General features: G+C 30.1%; 1 protein-coding gene across 1 annotated transcript; it reads right to left on the bottom strand.

Moving 5' to 3' along the window:
- Positions 1-4,524: 4,524 nt before the first annotated feature.
- Positions 4,525-12,045, bottom strand: LOC134698979 (palmitoyltransferase ZDHHC23-like). The gene is made up of 5 exons (XM_063560667.1): positions 11,861-12,045; positions 10,359-10,945; positions 9,458-9,569; positions 6,899-7,075; positions 4,525-5,825 (listed from the first exon to the last, which is right to left on the bottom strand). The coding sequence occupies exons 1-5, from the start codon at positions 11,971-11,973 to the stop codon at positions 5,579-5,581; spliced, it is 1,236 nt and encodes a 411-aa protein (XP_063416737.1). The 5' UTR covers positions 11,974-12,045; the 3' UTR covers positions 4,525-5,578.
- Positions 12,046-14,254: the final 2,209 nt, after the last annotated feature.

Here is a 14,254-nt window from a genome sequence, read left to right on the forward strand (position 1 = left end):
TACAAATCGTTGGCCATACCATATAAAAAAATATCTAAGAAAGATTTTCTTTCTTAAATCCATGACAAAATTGTACCCATGAAAGTAGAAGCAGTTTGCCTTTCATTCAAACATCATGTTGTCACCTCCATGTGTTTCCTTGACAACATAAAATGTAAACAATTCATAGTGAAACAATAACAAGTGAATGCCACTTTGATAAAATAAAATATAGTATATATTAATTTTAAAAGTACAAAGAAAAACCCACTTTATCTAATTCAACTTTGGATAACATTTCTAACAATAATAACTATAACATTTCTTGGCAGTTTTAAAAGCATTTAAAAGCAAAATCTGAATAAAACTTTTCCAGAACAAAATATACTCATTAAATTATTTGTTTTTGTTGAAAAGTTGTTAACCAAATAATAAAGTATGACAAATAACAGCAAACCAGTAAGTAAGTAAGTATTATTTCACTTTTAGAGGTAACTTAATTTATCAAATTCAAAATTATTGAAGGTGGAATTTAGTTTAGATTATCTCCCTGTAAATAGATTTCACAGATACTCAATTTTTATTATAAATTTGACTATTTTTTTTTATTATTCTATTGTAATGAACAGTATATTTCTGACTTAAATATTTTCAAAAAATCCCATGCACAAAATGTGATCAGTGTTTAATTAATTCATGCAAAAAAATTAAGGGAACAGGTACTTGGGAAGATCAGACACCACATGATATTTTTCATGTGGGTGAAAGGAAAAGCAAAACAATTTTGTTACAAATAAAAATACGAAATAATATCTGTTTTGTTAGGTAAACAACAAGTTTGGTTCAACCCTTCCCCAATACTTTGTTTTTGACGTAGCCGTAATTGCTTACATTAGATAAAACTAATAAGCCCCCCCCCCCCAAAAAAAAAAAAACTTCACTACAGCAGGGGCATAAAACTGACTAGACATATTTGTCATCAGATTGGTCTCTTTTTGGGAACAATAAAATTTGTTTTTGTTGTATAATGAACTGTACAAAAATCTGTTTAAAGACTATTGTTGTTGCTTTTTTCATTTTTGATTTTTGAAACTGTTCAAATCTTAAATGTATTATGATCTTAAATCTTTGAATGAGTTTTGATCACAGATAAATTTGAGTGTTGCATAAGATCATATTCATTTAGTTTTTTGAGTTTTTTAACAATGGAATCAATTTAGATGTCCTACTTTTACTTTAAATATTCTTGAATTTCTTGATGGAAAAAGAACTAAATGGTTTAAAGAAATCTCTTTGATGAGAAAACACAATTTTGTAAACCATATGTAGCAAAAATTCTGTTTTTTGGGGATAATCCACAGCAGAAGATGGCAAAATTTTGAAAATAAGAATTTCATTATTAAATTCAAAACGCTTTAAATATTTCATCTTTCTTGTATTGCTGTAAAGTTTCACATATATTTGAGATGAAATATAAACAATTTTAGCAAAATTTCAAAATTAAATAAAAATCATTGAGGAAATTGGAGAAATTTTTCTGAACAGGTTATCTTGAATTGATTAAAGACACTTTTTAAGAATATTGAATTTAAGTTAAAGGAATTTTGAACTGTTCACAGAGTTTACAAAAATCAGGAATATAACAAATCACAATGTGTTAAACATAATTATGTGCTGGAGAAAGACTTTCAACATTTAAGCTGTTTTGACTGCAACTAGAAGGTATGACTAGAGTTTTTATTGGACTTTGAAAAAGTAAACTGGTAAACTACCCTAACCATAGTTATCATGATTATCTATAAATGAGAAAAAAGATACACCTTAGCTCATTGAAGTTTAAGTACAGAAAAAGCATCTGTGATATCACTATAATCGAAAATGTATGTGTATTATCTAAAATTAACATTTTACACATAGATTTTGGTATACTTAATATTTGTATGAAACAAGGCTTCAAAAAAAGCCACTAGCGGTAAATCTGAGGTAAGTAAACATTTTGTCAAGCCATTTTCGTGATTCTCACAAGACATATTTTTTAAGAAATTTGAAAAAAGACTAATTTTCAGACTTGAAGGTCAATATATTTTTGGAAAAACTGTTAGAATTCTACAAAAAATATTTATCTCAAATCATCATCATTGACATTGTTCAAGACATCTTGTGGCAAAAATATCTTTTTAATTAATGCAGTTCCTCATTATCTAAAAATTATCACAACTAAAACAAAAGGTATTTAGGCAAAATTTCAAATGTAAAATTATAAGAACACTTAAATCTAAGGCACATGTAAAAGACAATATTAAAAAATCAAAATATTGATATTGGAAATATCGGTGAATGTCTGACAGGTGTATGATATTTTCTGATTCTGATTTTAAGGATCCAAAACCATAACATTGTCATACCTTCTCCTTTTAACACAATTGTAAAACGCTATACACATGATTCAGCTATATAATTTAATGGCCTACTAATAACAAATTTTAACAACATGGAAGCACTTATATTAAAGCAATAAATGAGCACATGTAAAAATTACATTGAGTACAGATTTGACTTATGGAATAAGAATGCTGAACATCTTTTCTCTTTAATGTGGTTCATAACACTACAGGGAGACAACTCTGAAAAAATTTGCAGTAAGTTTAAATCACTTTCTATTGTTAAGGAAATATGAAGCTTCTCAATGATCAAATTAGTGTATGTCAAACTGCTTTACTGGTATATCCAATGAAATTTTTCCAATAAAGTGTGTGGTTCAAGCTCTTTTGAATGTTTATATTTTAGTCTAAGGGTCAAACCATAGATGGGTATTACATCTATGGTTTAACTAAATATTTTGTCAAGATTTTATGAAATTTAAATAAGCCAAATTAATTTTCTTTAAGGTGTTTGGTACCAAAAAAAAATATAATTTAAAAACAGGCAAACAGTTATAACAAAGCTAGAAATGAGCACATGTTAAAATCATGTTGACTTATGAAGTAAGAATGTTGAAAATCTTTTCTTACAAGTGGTTAAAAACACTAAACCTTAAAAATAACACCACAGAACTAGGCTAAAGGGTGATGTATGCTTGAAGAATTTCATTTTCAATACCACCATGAAGAATATTATTAACTGATACCTTACATACATTGCTATAGTTTAGTTTTATATATTGTATGAATAACAGGAGATGTGGATATTATTGTACATCAATGAGACCGCATACATAATAAAAAGTTTCTCGTTTAAACGTGGTGAGCCCATTATTTCATGGTTAAGATTTAGTATTAATTATGTGATGTGAGCTTAATTTTCGTTTTTTCCATGTACACATAGCTGACCTTTGACAACAACAGAACTTGAGCGGGCTAAGCCTATAGAGGAGTATAAAAGAAAACAAAGTTCAACAGATCTATTCTCAAGCAATACCTTTTTTTAAATACATTTACCCGCAGATACTATTATGGACACTTTAATAATGCTGCACCAAATAATCAAGAATTTACAAAAAAACTACATCACATATTGTCAGACATTTTATAACTGTTTGAATCAGACTTACAATGTAATGAAGAGTATAATGGCCTTAAAAATAATGAATTTAGAAAATGATTTACAAAAAATTTATAAGTACCCATAAAACATTTGGCATTGGGAATTATGACCTCTAAAACTACTGATATTATAATTTCAAAATAATAACTAAAGATAGACAAATAAAATAATAAATACCATGCATATAATAAATCCCACGTTCACCTAAACCAATTCAAGCCCTCTTTTAAACTATATTAAGATAAATATATGTGCAGGTATTATATTTAATATCTAAAATCCATACGCAAATCTTGATTTACTTCATTTTTATATTTTTAAAACAAGACTTAGTGTATTTACTGAAATGAAATATGCTATTATTTAAATTTTCATATAATTTTTTTATATACACTTCAGTAAAACATGAAGATCAGGAATTTCTTTCACTATATTATACACTTTAAAATTCTTTTACTGTTGTATGGGGGCTAATGGAAAATAAAAGTCTAAACTCCTCCCCTCATTTATTTTTTTTTACCCTGAAATAGTTCTTGGGCCTTTGAGAACAATTAAGTTTGTTTTTTTCAGTGATATTTGAAAATAATGACAAACAGAATATATTTGTACGCATATGCAATGGTGTAGAAATTTTAACTGAATCTTAACTAATGAAAAATACCACAGGGACAAATGTCGTAGAAAAAAATTTATATTAAGTTGTTGGAATGAAGTCATTTAGAGACATTTCTACGGTACAATGATCAATAGAATTTATATTTGTTAAATGATAAGTAAGCAAAATCAGAAACTGATTTAAAAATCCTGCTGAATTTTATGAACAACATATGAAAAAAAAATTAAAAAAATGAGTAGGATTTCAAAGAATGAATAGAATTCAGCATGATTTGATATCGGAAGTTATGCTTACAAAAGCATATAACATAAAATATTGAAATATAAATCTTTAAAAAAAAAAATGAAAAGCAGTAAGTTACAACTTTCGGAGTATTATGGGTATAATTATAGAATATATTAATAGTAAAAAATTATAAAATATAAATTACAATCTGTTTATATAAACATGATTATATAAACAACAAATTAACAGATATGATAAAAAAAAATGCAAAACTTTGATCTTCGATCCTGATTCTGAACAAATTAAAACAAGGCAACAATCAACAGTAAAACCAGGGTGGAATAAGGATTTTGATATGAGTGTTTTTATTGCAAAACAAGAAAAATACAGTGAAGCCTTGTTAAGTTGAAGACAAAAGAAACAGTGAACTGGACTATTGGTCTGATAAGACTTTACTGGGAATTTGTACACAATCTTATCAAAATAAAATCCTTAATTCCTGTACTGATAGATATATGCTTTTAAATTTAAAGAATACAAAAATTAAGAATCCTTCATCCATTTGGTCCTCACTCAAAGATTATATGTGAGAAACAACAATAAAATATTTGGAAATAAAAGAATTTTATAAAACATTTGTAAAATAAGGTACATTTTGAAGCCGTTTTTCAACTTGTCTGAGTCATTAATTAACAATACATATTCATTTAAAATAAAATTTGTTTAATAAAAAAAATCACAACATAATCTTTTTTTGATTTCTCAAACTAAAAACAGTAGAACAACCATCTACAATGATAGAATAGAGTATGACATAAATAAAATATGAAACAATATCACATTTTCAAAAATGTTCAGTTAATCACAAATTGGATGAACAGACTGGAAAAACATAATGCCCCCTTCTCAGGGACGACATCAAAAGTTAAATATAGGATAAAAAACTTAATTCATATAGTTTTTTCACTGACCCCCTTACCCCCCTCTCAACTAAATTTGGGAAAAATTGATTGACCAATTAGGATGTATGTAAAATCGATGTCAATTTAAACAAAACTTGCAGCAGTTTGACCCCCACCCCCAAACTTTTTGAATTAAGTTTTTTATCCTTCATGGATTTTTTTATGTTGTCCCTAATGTAGGTTGGGCATAAAAAATCAACATAATGACATATCTGAAGACCTTTAACTTGATTTTAACTTGAAGCGTTAAAAATCATGGAATATTTCCTGTATCTTCTCGTCTTGTAAATATGAATGCTATCCAATTTTTAATGAACCCATTGTTATGTATATTGTTTTTCACGGTAAAACATTTTGTCCTGAGGCCTCTTCGTGAAGCCTGATGGAATTCTTGTGATGTAGTGTTCTGGCTGATCAACACTATCTGGTAGATAAAATTACACAACATTAAAATGGAAGCCATCAAGGTGTAACAGGCAGCCACAAAACTTACAGCTGTCCTGGAAAATAAGAAAAAGGAATGTTATACATTGTTATATTCATGCATTGCACCTGTCCCAAGTTAGGAATCTGGGATCAGTTTCACAAAAAAAACTTACGACTTAGATCGGTCTTAAGTCATGAACAAATCAGTAAACTTACAATCAATCTTAGTCATGTTTTTTTTTGTGAAATTGACTTCTGGTGTTCAGTGGTTGTCGTTTGTTGATGTGGTTCATAAGTGTTTCTCATTTCTTTGGTGTTGTTTTCTTTTATAGATTAGACTGTTGGTTTTCCTGTTTGAATGGTTTCTCGCTAGTCATTTTTTATGCCCTGTTCAGTGTGAGCCAAGGCGACATGTTTAAGACTATACTTTGACCTATAATGGTTCACTCATCCATGGAAATTTGTCTAATTGGCACTCATACCACATCTTCTTACATCTAATTAATGTTTAATATGTGTAAATTATATACAAAATACTTCAATTTTTATAAGTCATAAATCATATGCCATAACACTTTTTAAGCTTGCAAAAATTGTTACTTATTCATGTGTAAGCTTTGGGTGTTTCTATAAGTGAGTAATCATCTTTTTCAATTACATTAAAGAGATATTTCCAAACAAGATACAATAACTGAATATCTGTCAATAATTACAAGGTTAAAGAGAGACAACTCTAAGTAGCTGAGAAGAAGAAAGTGTAAGTGGAGGAAATATTATATATCACCCCTGGTTTCTTGGTAGGGTTCAAGTTGCTCAGTCTAATTTTCTTTGCTGTTTTTTGTGTATTGTTGAAAGTCTTTCTATTGTTTCTGTTTTTGACATGTCAATTTGGTATTGTTTGCCTCTCTTTCAAAAACCGTTTACATTTTCAAAATTTATATAAAATTGAAAATGGAAATGGTTAATGTGTCAAAGAGACAACAACCTGACCATAGAAAAAAACAACAGCAGAAGGTCACCAACAGGTCTTCAATGTAGCGAGAAATTCCTGCACCTGGATGCGTCCTTCAGCTGGCCCCTAAACACATTAAATTATTTTTGAACTATGTTTCCCTTGTGCTTCCTTTATTCTATTTGATATACTTACTGGAAATCTATATAAAGGAATCGACAGTCGCTAGGAAACAGGAACCAACCTAGATACATCTCTGGTGTACAAACTGTGGTCATCGTCAAGTGAAATCCATAAAAACCACAAAATAAAAATAATGCCATGGTCATGATGAATGAACGATGATTGTGTGATCCTATACAGCAATCAATCCTACAAATAACAAATAAACAGATACTGTAATAGAATCTAGGATCTACATGATCTAAGAATAAAATATAGCAATCAACACCCCAAAAAATAAAGTATTAAAACAAAATAGCATAAATGCATGGATACAAAATTAATCCTGAAAATAAAAATAGATGTAGATAAATCTTTTTTTTCAATTCTTCACTTGAAAATCAGGCTAATATCAGCTTGACAACCAATTGTATTTATGTTTTAGCACACCTGCTTTTACAATTGCAGTATTCAAATTTGAAGTATATGAATATTGCAATGGTGAAGTGATATCTTTGAATTTCTATACTTAACAATGAAAGATTGATGTTTCATTGACTTGATAAAAATTGAAATTTTTTAATGACAAAAGTGACTGTAAACCAGATATGGTGATCAACAGGATGAATAAATACTGTTTTTGATGGTCGGTCAAAGCGAAATGACGGACAGGAAAGCTACTTGATTGCCCCAGTGGCTTGCTAGCCCTGTAGTGTTATTGGGATTTTATTGTAATGAATTTTGAGTTCGGGATAATTGAAAACAAATTAAAATGTAAAAAATAACAAACGAAAAAAGATAGCCTTGTAAGCATGTCAAAGTGAAAGCCTTTTGTTCAGTGGTTATTTTTTGTTGTTGTGGTACAAAAGTGTTTCTCATTTCTTAGTTTTTTATATAGATTAATTCATTGGGTTTCCTGTTTGAATTGTTTTACACTTTGTCATTGAGGAGCCCTTTAATGGCTTTATAGCTTGCTGTTCGTTGTGAGCCAACGGCCTAGATTGACCTATAATTGTTAATTTTTATACATTATGATTTGAATGAAGAGTTGTCTCATTTGCACTCATACCACATCTTCTTATTTATATAGTTAATTCATACTGTATTATTAGTGAATTTAACCTGAATCTACAGTTACAAGTATATCCAACTACATATGACTGTTCTCCATGGGGACATAAATCAATTTCTCTAATTCTATGGAAATTTATCCCTATCCGAACCCATTGTATAAAAAAATTTAATCAACGTGTGGTTGCTGGTGATCTCAAAAGATCATTGGATGATTTTAAGGGTCATGACCTTTTTAGCTAACTGGATGAATCAAAATATGATGACAGGTGTTAATGAAATTGACAACTTCGTGCAATGTGAAAGGCACTCGAAGTGGATTTTCGGTTAACAAAAAAAGAAAATGTCTTTTTAATCATTAGAGAAACAGATTCTTACATAGTTACTCGTGAATTATCGGATTTATCCAATCTAGATAGTTAAATCCGATAATCCACTGGTATCAATGTAAGAATCTATATGTACCCAATACCTACCATACACAATGATGATCTCGGACTGATATACAAGCATTACAGATACAATACGTACCATACACAATGATGATCTCGGACTTATATACAAGCATTACAGATACAATACGTACCATACACAATGATGATCTCGGACTGATATACAAGCATTACAGATACAATACGTACCATACACAATGATGATCTCGGACTGATATACAAGCATTACAGATACAATATTTACCATACACAATGATGATCTCGGACTGATATACAAGCATTACAGATACAATACATGCCATACACAATGATGATCTCGGACTGATATACAAGCATTACAGATACAATATGTACCATACACAATGATGATCACGGACTGATATACAAGCATTACAGATACAATACGTACCATACACAATGATGATCTCAGACTGATATACAAGCATTACAGATACAATATGTACCATACACAATGATGATCTCGGACTGATATACAAGCATTACAGATACAATACGTACCATACACAATGATGATCTCGGACTGATATACAAGCATTACAGATACAATACGTACCATACACAATGATGATCTCGGACTGATATACAAGCATTACAGATACAATATTTACCATACACAATGATGATCTTGGACTGATATACAAGCATTACAGATACAATATGTACCATACACAATGATGATCACGGACTGATATACAAGCATTACAGATACAATACGTACCATACACAATGATGATCTCAGACTGATATACAAGCATTACAGATACAATATGTACCATACACAATGATGATCTTGGACTGAAATACAAGCATTACAGATACAATACGTACCATACACAATGATGATCTCGGACTGATATACAAGCATTACAGATACAATACGTACCATACACAATGATGATCTCGGACTGATATACAAGCATTACAGATACAATATGTACCATACACAATGATGATCTCGGACTGATATACAAGCATTACAGATACAATACGTACCATACACAATGATGATCTCGGACTGATATACAAGCATAACAGATACAATACATACCATACACAATGATGATCTCGGACAGATATACAAGCATTACAGATATTACAATGGCCAGATCTGGCAGGTTTCTTAAAATGACAATTTTCACACCAGATCTTTAACTTCCCATCTACAATAGATTAACAAATGTTAAATGTAATAGTTGTTTTAACTTGTGTTTTGAACATACATGTATAAACAAATGCTATAAATTCAATGATTTTTTTATTGGTTGTACAAATGTATAAGACATTCCTCTCACTGACATGTCAAAATCAAAGGGCTTGGGGAACAGACCCCCATTTTCAAAATATTTGTTATTTTATAATAAATTGTTTTCAATATCTTAACATATTTTCACATATCTAATATAATTTGACCAAGTATTTTCCTTACATATAACAATAACAGTAGTTTTTTTACTCCCTGTGAAAAAGGGGGGATTCCTCATGAGGATGTAAAAATGTATACTAGCTTCCTGACCTGCCAAGAGAAATGACAAATTTGTGCATGACAGGATGTCAAATGAATAATCTGTAACATAATATGCATGCATGCATTTTGGTGAAAAATAGCCTAAGAAAAATAGGAATCTGATGTTCAGTAGTTGTCATTTGTTTCATAAGTGTATCTAGTTTCTTGTTTTTTATATAGATTAGACTTTAAGTTTCCCTCTTTGTATTGTTTTAAATCATTTGTGGGCTCTTTATAGCTTGCTGATCCGTGTGAGCCGAAGCGCCTGTTGAAGACTGTACTTTGACCTCTAATGGTTTACTTTTACAGATTGTGACTTGTGTTATCTCATTGGCACTCATACCACATATTCTTATACATGTATCTATGTGAAGCAACAGATGAAAATGAACAGTCAATCTGAAAAAAGAATCCTCAAAAAAAAAGACCCTTCATATATACCTACCTTTTATAGGTCTTGAGTCTACCCATGTGACATCTTTCTCTGCAATTTCCTGTGACAAAATATCATCTACTCTATCATGAGTATTGTTCTCTAAATTAACTGTCACATGTTTTGAGCTTTTCACCCTAGTGGCATCCTTTATCCCATGTCGTAAGATACTAGGACTTTTCTTTGTCTTGATGAAAAAAAATATCATAAGACTGAATGCTGTGAAAAGTAAAATATGTTCCCACAATAATGTCTTTCTAAAGCATATGGTATAAATATGAAAAACAAGAAACATTAACACAACGGATGTCAATCCCCATGAGTAAAAAAACTGAGTTCGAGTCATCTGAGTATTCTTTCTCCATAAATAATAAAAACTTAACATAAACACTGGCATTAAAGTCAACATGAAGAATGTTGTATATGGTCCATAGGTTGATATATATATACTGGCAACAACAAGACAGCACGGTGCAACTATATCCAGGTTCATTCGTACAGCCCCTTTTCCACAAATTCCTGGAAAACGACATCTGTCATTCAATGTATTAAAGAACCTTTGAACCATTCCATCTGGTATTTTCTCACATTTAAAACATCTGAAAATATAAGTTTGTAATTAACAATAATTTCATACATAGTATCTACTGGCTGATTCAGGCCAAATAATAACCCTTGATGGCTTATGCTGACTTTTCAGTGATATCTATTATAGAAGCTTACTAAATATATATTAAATATGATAGAGTTTTTCATCTGAAATTAAAGATATACGTAAAATAACATGCAGTCACCAGTCCGTTTCCCCTTTCGTCAATTCAATAAAAAGTTTTGGAGTTATGCAGGCTTCTCAAAATACAGTAATAATCAGAATGTTATTTTGTGTTTCCCATAAGCAATTATTACTTCAAATTAGCAGAGACCTGAGTTCTCACTACAGGTTTTTAAGTGCCAGTCAAGGGACTCCTCTTTTTTGGACATGATCAGTCAAACAGTAATTAATAAGAACATGAAGAAGAAAATATTTCATTGCAATATAACATATTATTTTAGTCTTAAATTAGGTGGGTTTTTTTTAATATGTGTTTATTTTATACAAAATACAATGTATTTTAATCTTGATGCATCTTTACCTATTCTTTGACTGAACTCACCATTTTCAAAACTAGTGAGCCCAAAGTTTGGGCTTGGGCTCACTAGTTTAGAAAATGGTGAGTTCAGACAGATTTTCATGAGTTCAGGACTCATAGACTGGCCTAAGTGAGAACTCTGAATTAGGAAACTTGTTTTGAAAAAAAATCTTCCTTTTCCCTCCTCTGCTTAGCCACTTGTATCACTATACATTTCCTATTTTAAAATAAATTTGATATCCTATTTTAAAATAAATTTGATATCCTATTTTAAAATAAATTTGATATCCTATTTTAAAATAAATTTGATATCCTATTTTAAAATAAATTTGATATCCTATTTTAAAATAAATTTGATAGTAGTATTTTACAAATTTTTGTCACCTGTCAGCTATCTGATCCAGAGCATCACAATCACAACAACAGGCCAGTATGTGACTTCTCTCTCCATCCAAATTCTCATATTCACAGCAACACAGCCCATCTGTTGCTGACATTTTTTTAGGTGTCCCACTGCGATTTATACTTGTATTTTGTTCCTCTTGTCTTTTAAGTTACTTTAACATTTTTGTTAACCTATATAAAAAAAAAGTACAAATTACTAAATATTTTTTCTTCACGTATTTGTTGTTGCAGTATACACTATTAATTCATAAAATGTTTTGAGGATTATTTTATTTAAGAAGAACAAAAAAACTCCATATTTTGGAATGGCGAACCACAATTCATAAAATATTTGAGGATTATTTTATTTAAGAAGAACAAAAACTCCACATTTTGGAATGGGAACCATACAAATCACTCCAGTCCAAAATATAAAAATACAGGTGTACAACTTCATTTCCCGACGAAAATGTCTGCAAGTTTGATAGAATTCTGCAAAACCATTTCAAAGGAGCTTGCAGATATCCATAACATGATGATATAAGCTGAACTAACTCAATATTAAGGTACACTTTAGGAAACTCCAAAAATTATTTAGATTAATATAATAGCAAATGCACAATTGTATGTTTTATAAAGAATAATATGTGCACAGTGGGTTGAAACCTGTCAGGTTGTTTTCAAGGAATTTAAAGATTTGCACTGACAAAAGAAGTAACCCATAAAAGTTCCTACACTTCTCTGTACTCATACAAATAAATTTCAAATTACAAGGTGAGGGTTATTAGAGACAAACAGACTATGCATATTCACATGTTATCTGTGAATAGTAGAAAGTCTTATAACAACATGAACCACAACACTTTATAGCAGTCTCTAAATATGCTAAAGTGTTGTTGTTATAAGACTTTCTTTATGTTACAATGTATGTGTTTTATCATAATTACAACCCTGCAATCCTGAGTTAATCAGTTATCCACTTCAGGGACTCTACTATACTACAAAATAAATGTACATACTAACCATTGGTTCTCTTTCATTTGTTATTTTCTGTAAATAATATTGAAAACATAATATGATTTCTACTAAAAGAGGGACGAAAGACACCAAAGGGACAGTCAAACTCATAAATCGAAAATAAACTTACCATGTCTGGCTAAAAATGAAAGAAGACAAACAGACAAACAATAGAACAAATGACACAACATAGAACAGTCAGGGGACTTACTTAAACAAGTGATTTTCTAAATCACTGATTCAAGTAACATTATTTCCATAAGGTTGGAAGTTAGAGTTGTCTTTCTTTAATAATCACCTATTTAAGTAGTACAAATTACTCACTAGAAGAAGTGATTTAATTTTATTGTAGCTTTAAATATAGAATACTAATGATCCAGGGACTAATCATGTTTCTAAACTTATCAGAACCAACATCTGTGTTGCCTAGGATGACCAGGTCATTTCAGGTGATGACCTTGTACTAAATCTAGGATAATGACATAAAAATCTCTTGTTTAAGTATCAGACCTCAATTTCCTTCCCAAAAATCACTTCTTTAAGTATCATTCTGTTAACAATCCCCACTAATTTCAACACCCCTGAACAGTGAAATTTTTATCGGGAACAGTAGAATTTTATTACATAATCTGAAAGATGAAACCTTGAACTTCACAGGAAAAATACTCCCTCTGCTGTGAAAAATCTTTTAAGAAAGTATCAGTTCATTATGTAAAGCCATTATTATAGCATTTTTTCAACTAAAATAGAATTTTCAGCTAAATGATTGCATCAAAGGCATAAACCTTTGCTACTTAAAAGAAGCAAAAAGTTCATATTTTTTTAATTTTACTAATTAAAAGATATTATTTAAACCTATGTGTTTAAAATTTTGAAAAAAACTACAAAATCCCAATTTGTGACAAAACCTCGAATTTGCTACTCAAATAAGTGATTTAAAAATCACTTATTTTAGTAAGTCCTCTGACTGTAGAAAACTAAAGAATAAGCAACACGAACCCCACCAAAAACTAGAGGTGATCTCAGGTGCTCTGGACATGCTGGAAGGGTAATCAGATCTTGCTCCACATGTGGCACCATCTTATTGCTTATGTTATAACAAATCCGGTAATAGTCTAATTCAGCAGGTCATAACTTTCCAACAGCATGATCAATGGTGTCGTGAATATAGAACAAGAGACTTTTTATCATTTTCTTATGTAATTGTTTCCCGTACTTTCGCGCACACTATTGTTAATGTAACGTAACGTTATTGTTACGTATATCTATCATCTTACGATCATAAAGCATCTAAACTAGCAAGACGTTATTATTCCTCCACAACAAAAGAGAATAACCCTCAAGATATTGGTGCCGTGACGAAAACCACAACTAGAG

Source organism: Mytilus trossulus, unplaced genomic scaffold (assembly GCF_036588685.1).
Source record: "Mytilus trossulus isolate FHL-02 unplaced genomic scaffold, PNRI_Mtr1.1.1.hap1 h1tg000024l__unscaffolded, whole genome shotgun sequence".
Classification (NCBI taxonomy): Eukaryota; Metazoa; Mollusca; class Bivalvia; order Mytilida; family Mytilidae; genus Mytilus; species Mytilus trossulus.

What these genes read in the sequence shown, in the direction of transcription:
- LOC134698979 (XM_063560667.1), bottom strand. Translation starts at nt 11,973, where the DNA reads ATGTCAGCAACAGATGGGCTGTGTTGCTGTGAATATGAGAATTTGGAT. An exon ending in AGACTCAAGACCTATAAAAG is followed by an intron (nt 9,570 to 10,358) that starts GTAGGTATATAT and finishes AATCTATTGTAG; the next exon opens with ATGGGAAGTTAAAGATCTGG. An exon ending in TTCCTTTATATAGATTTCCA is followed by an intron (nt 5,826 to 6,898) that starts GTAAGTATATCA and finishes CTTATTTTCCAG; the next exon opens with GACAGCTGTAAGTTTTGTGG.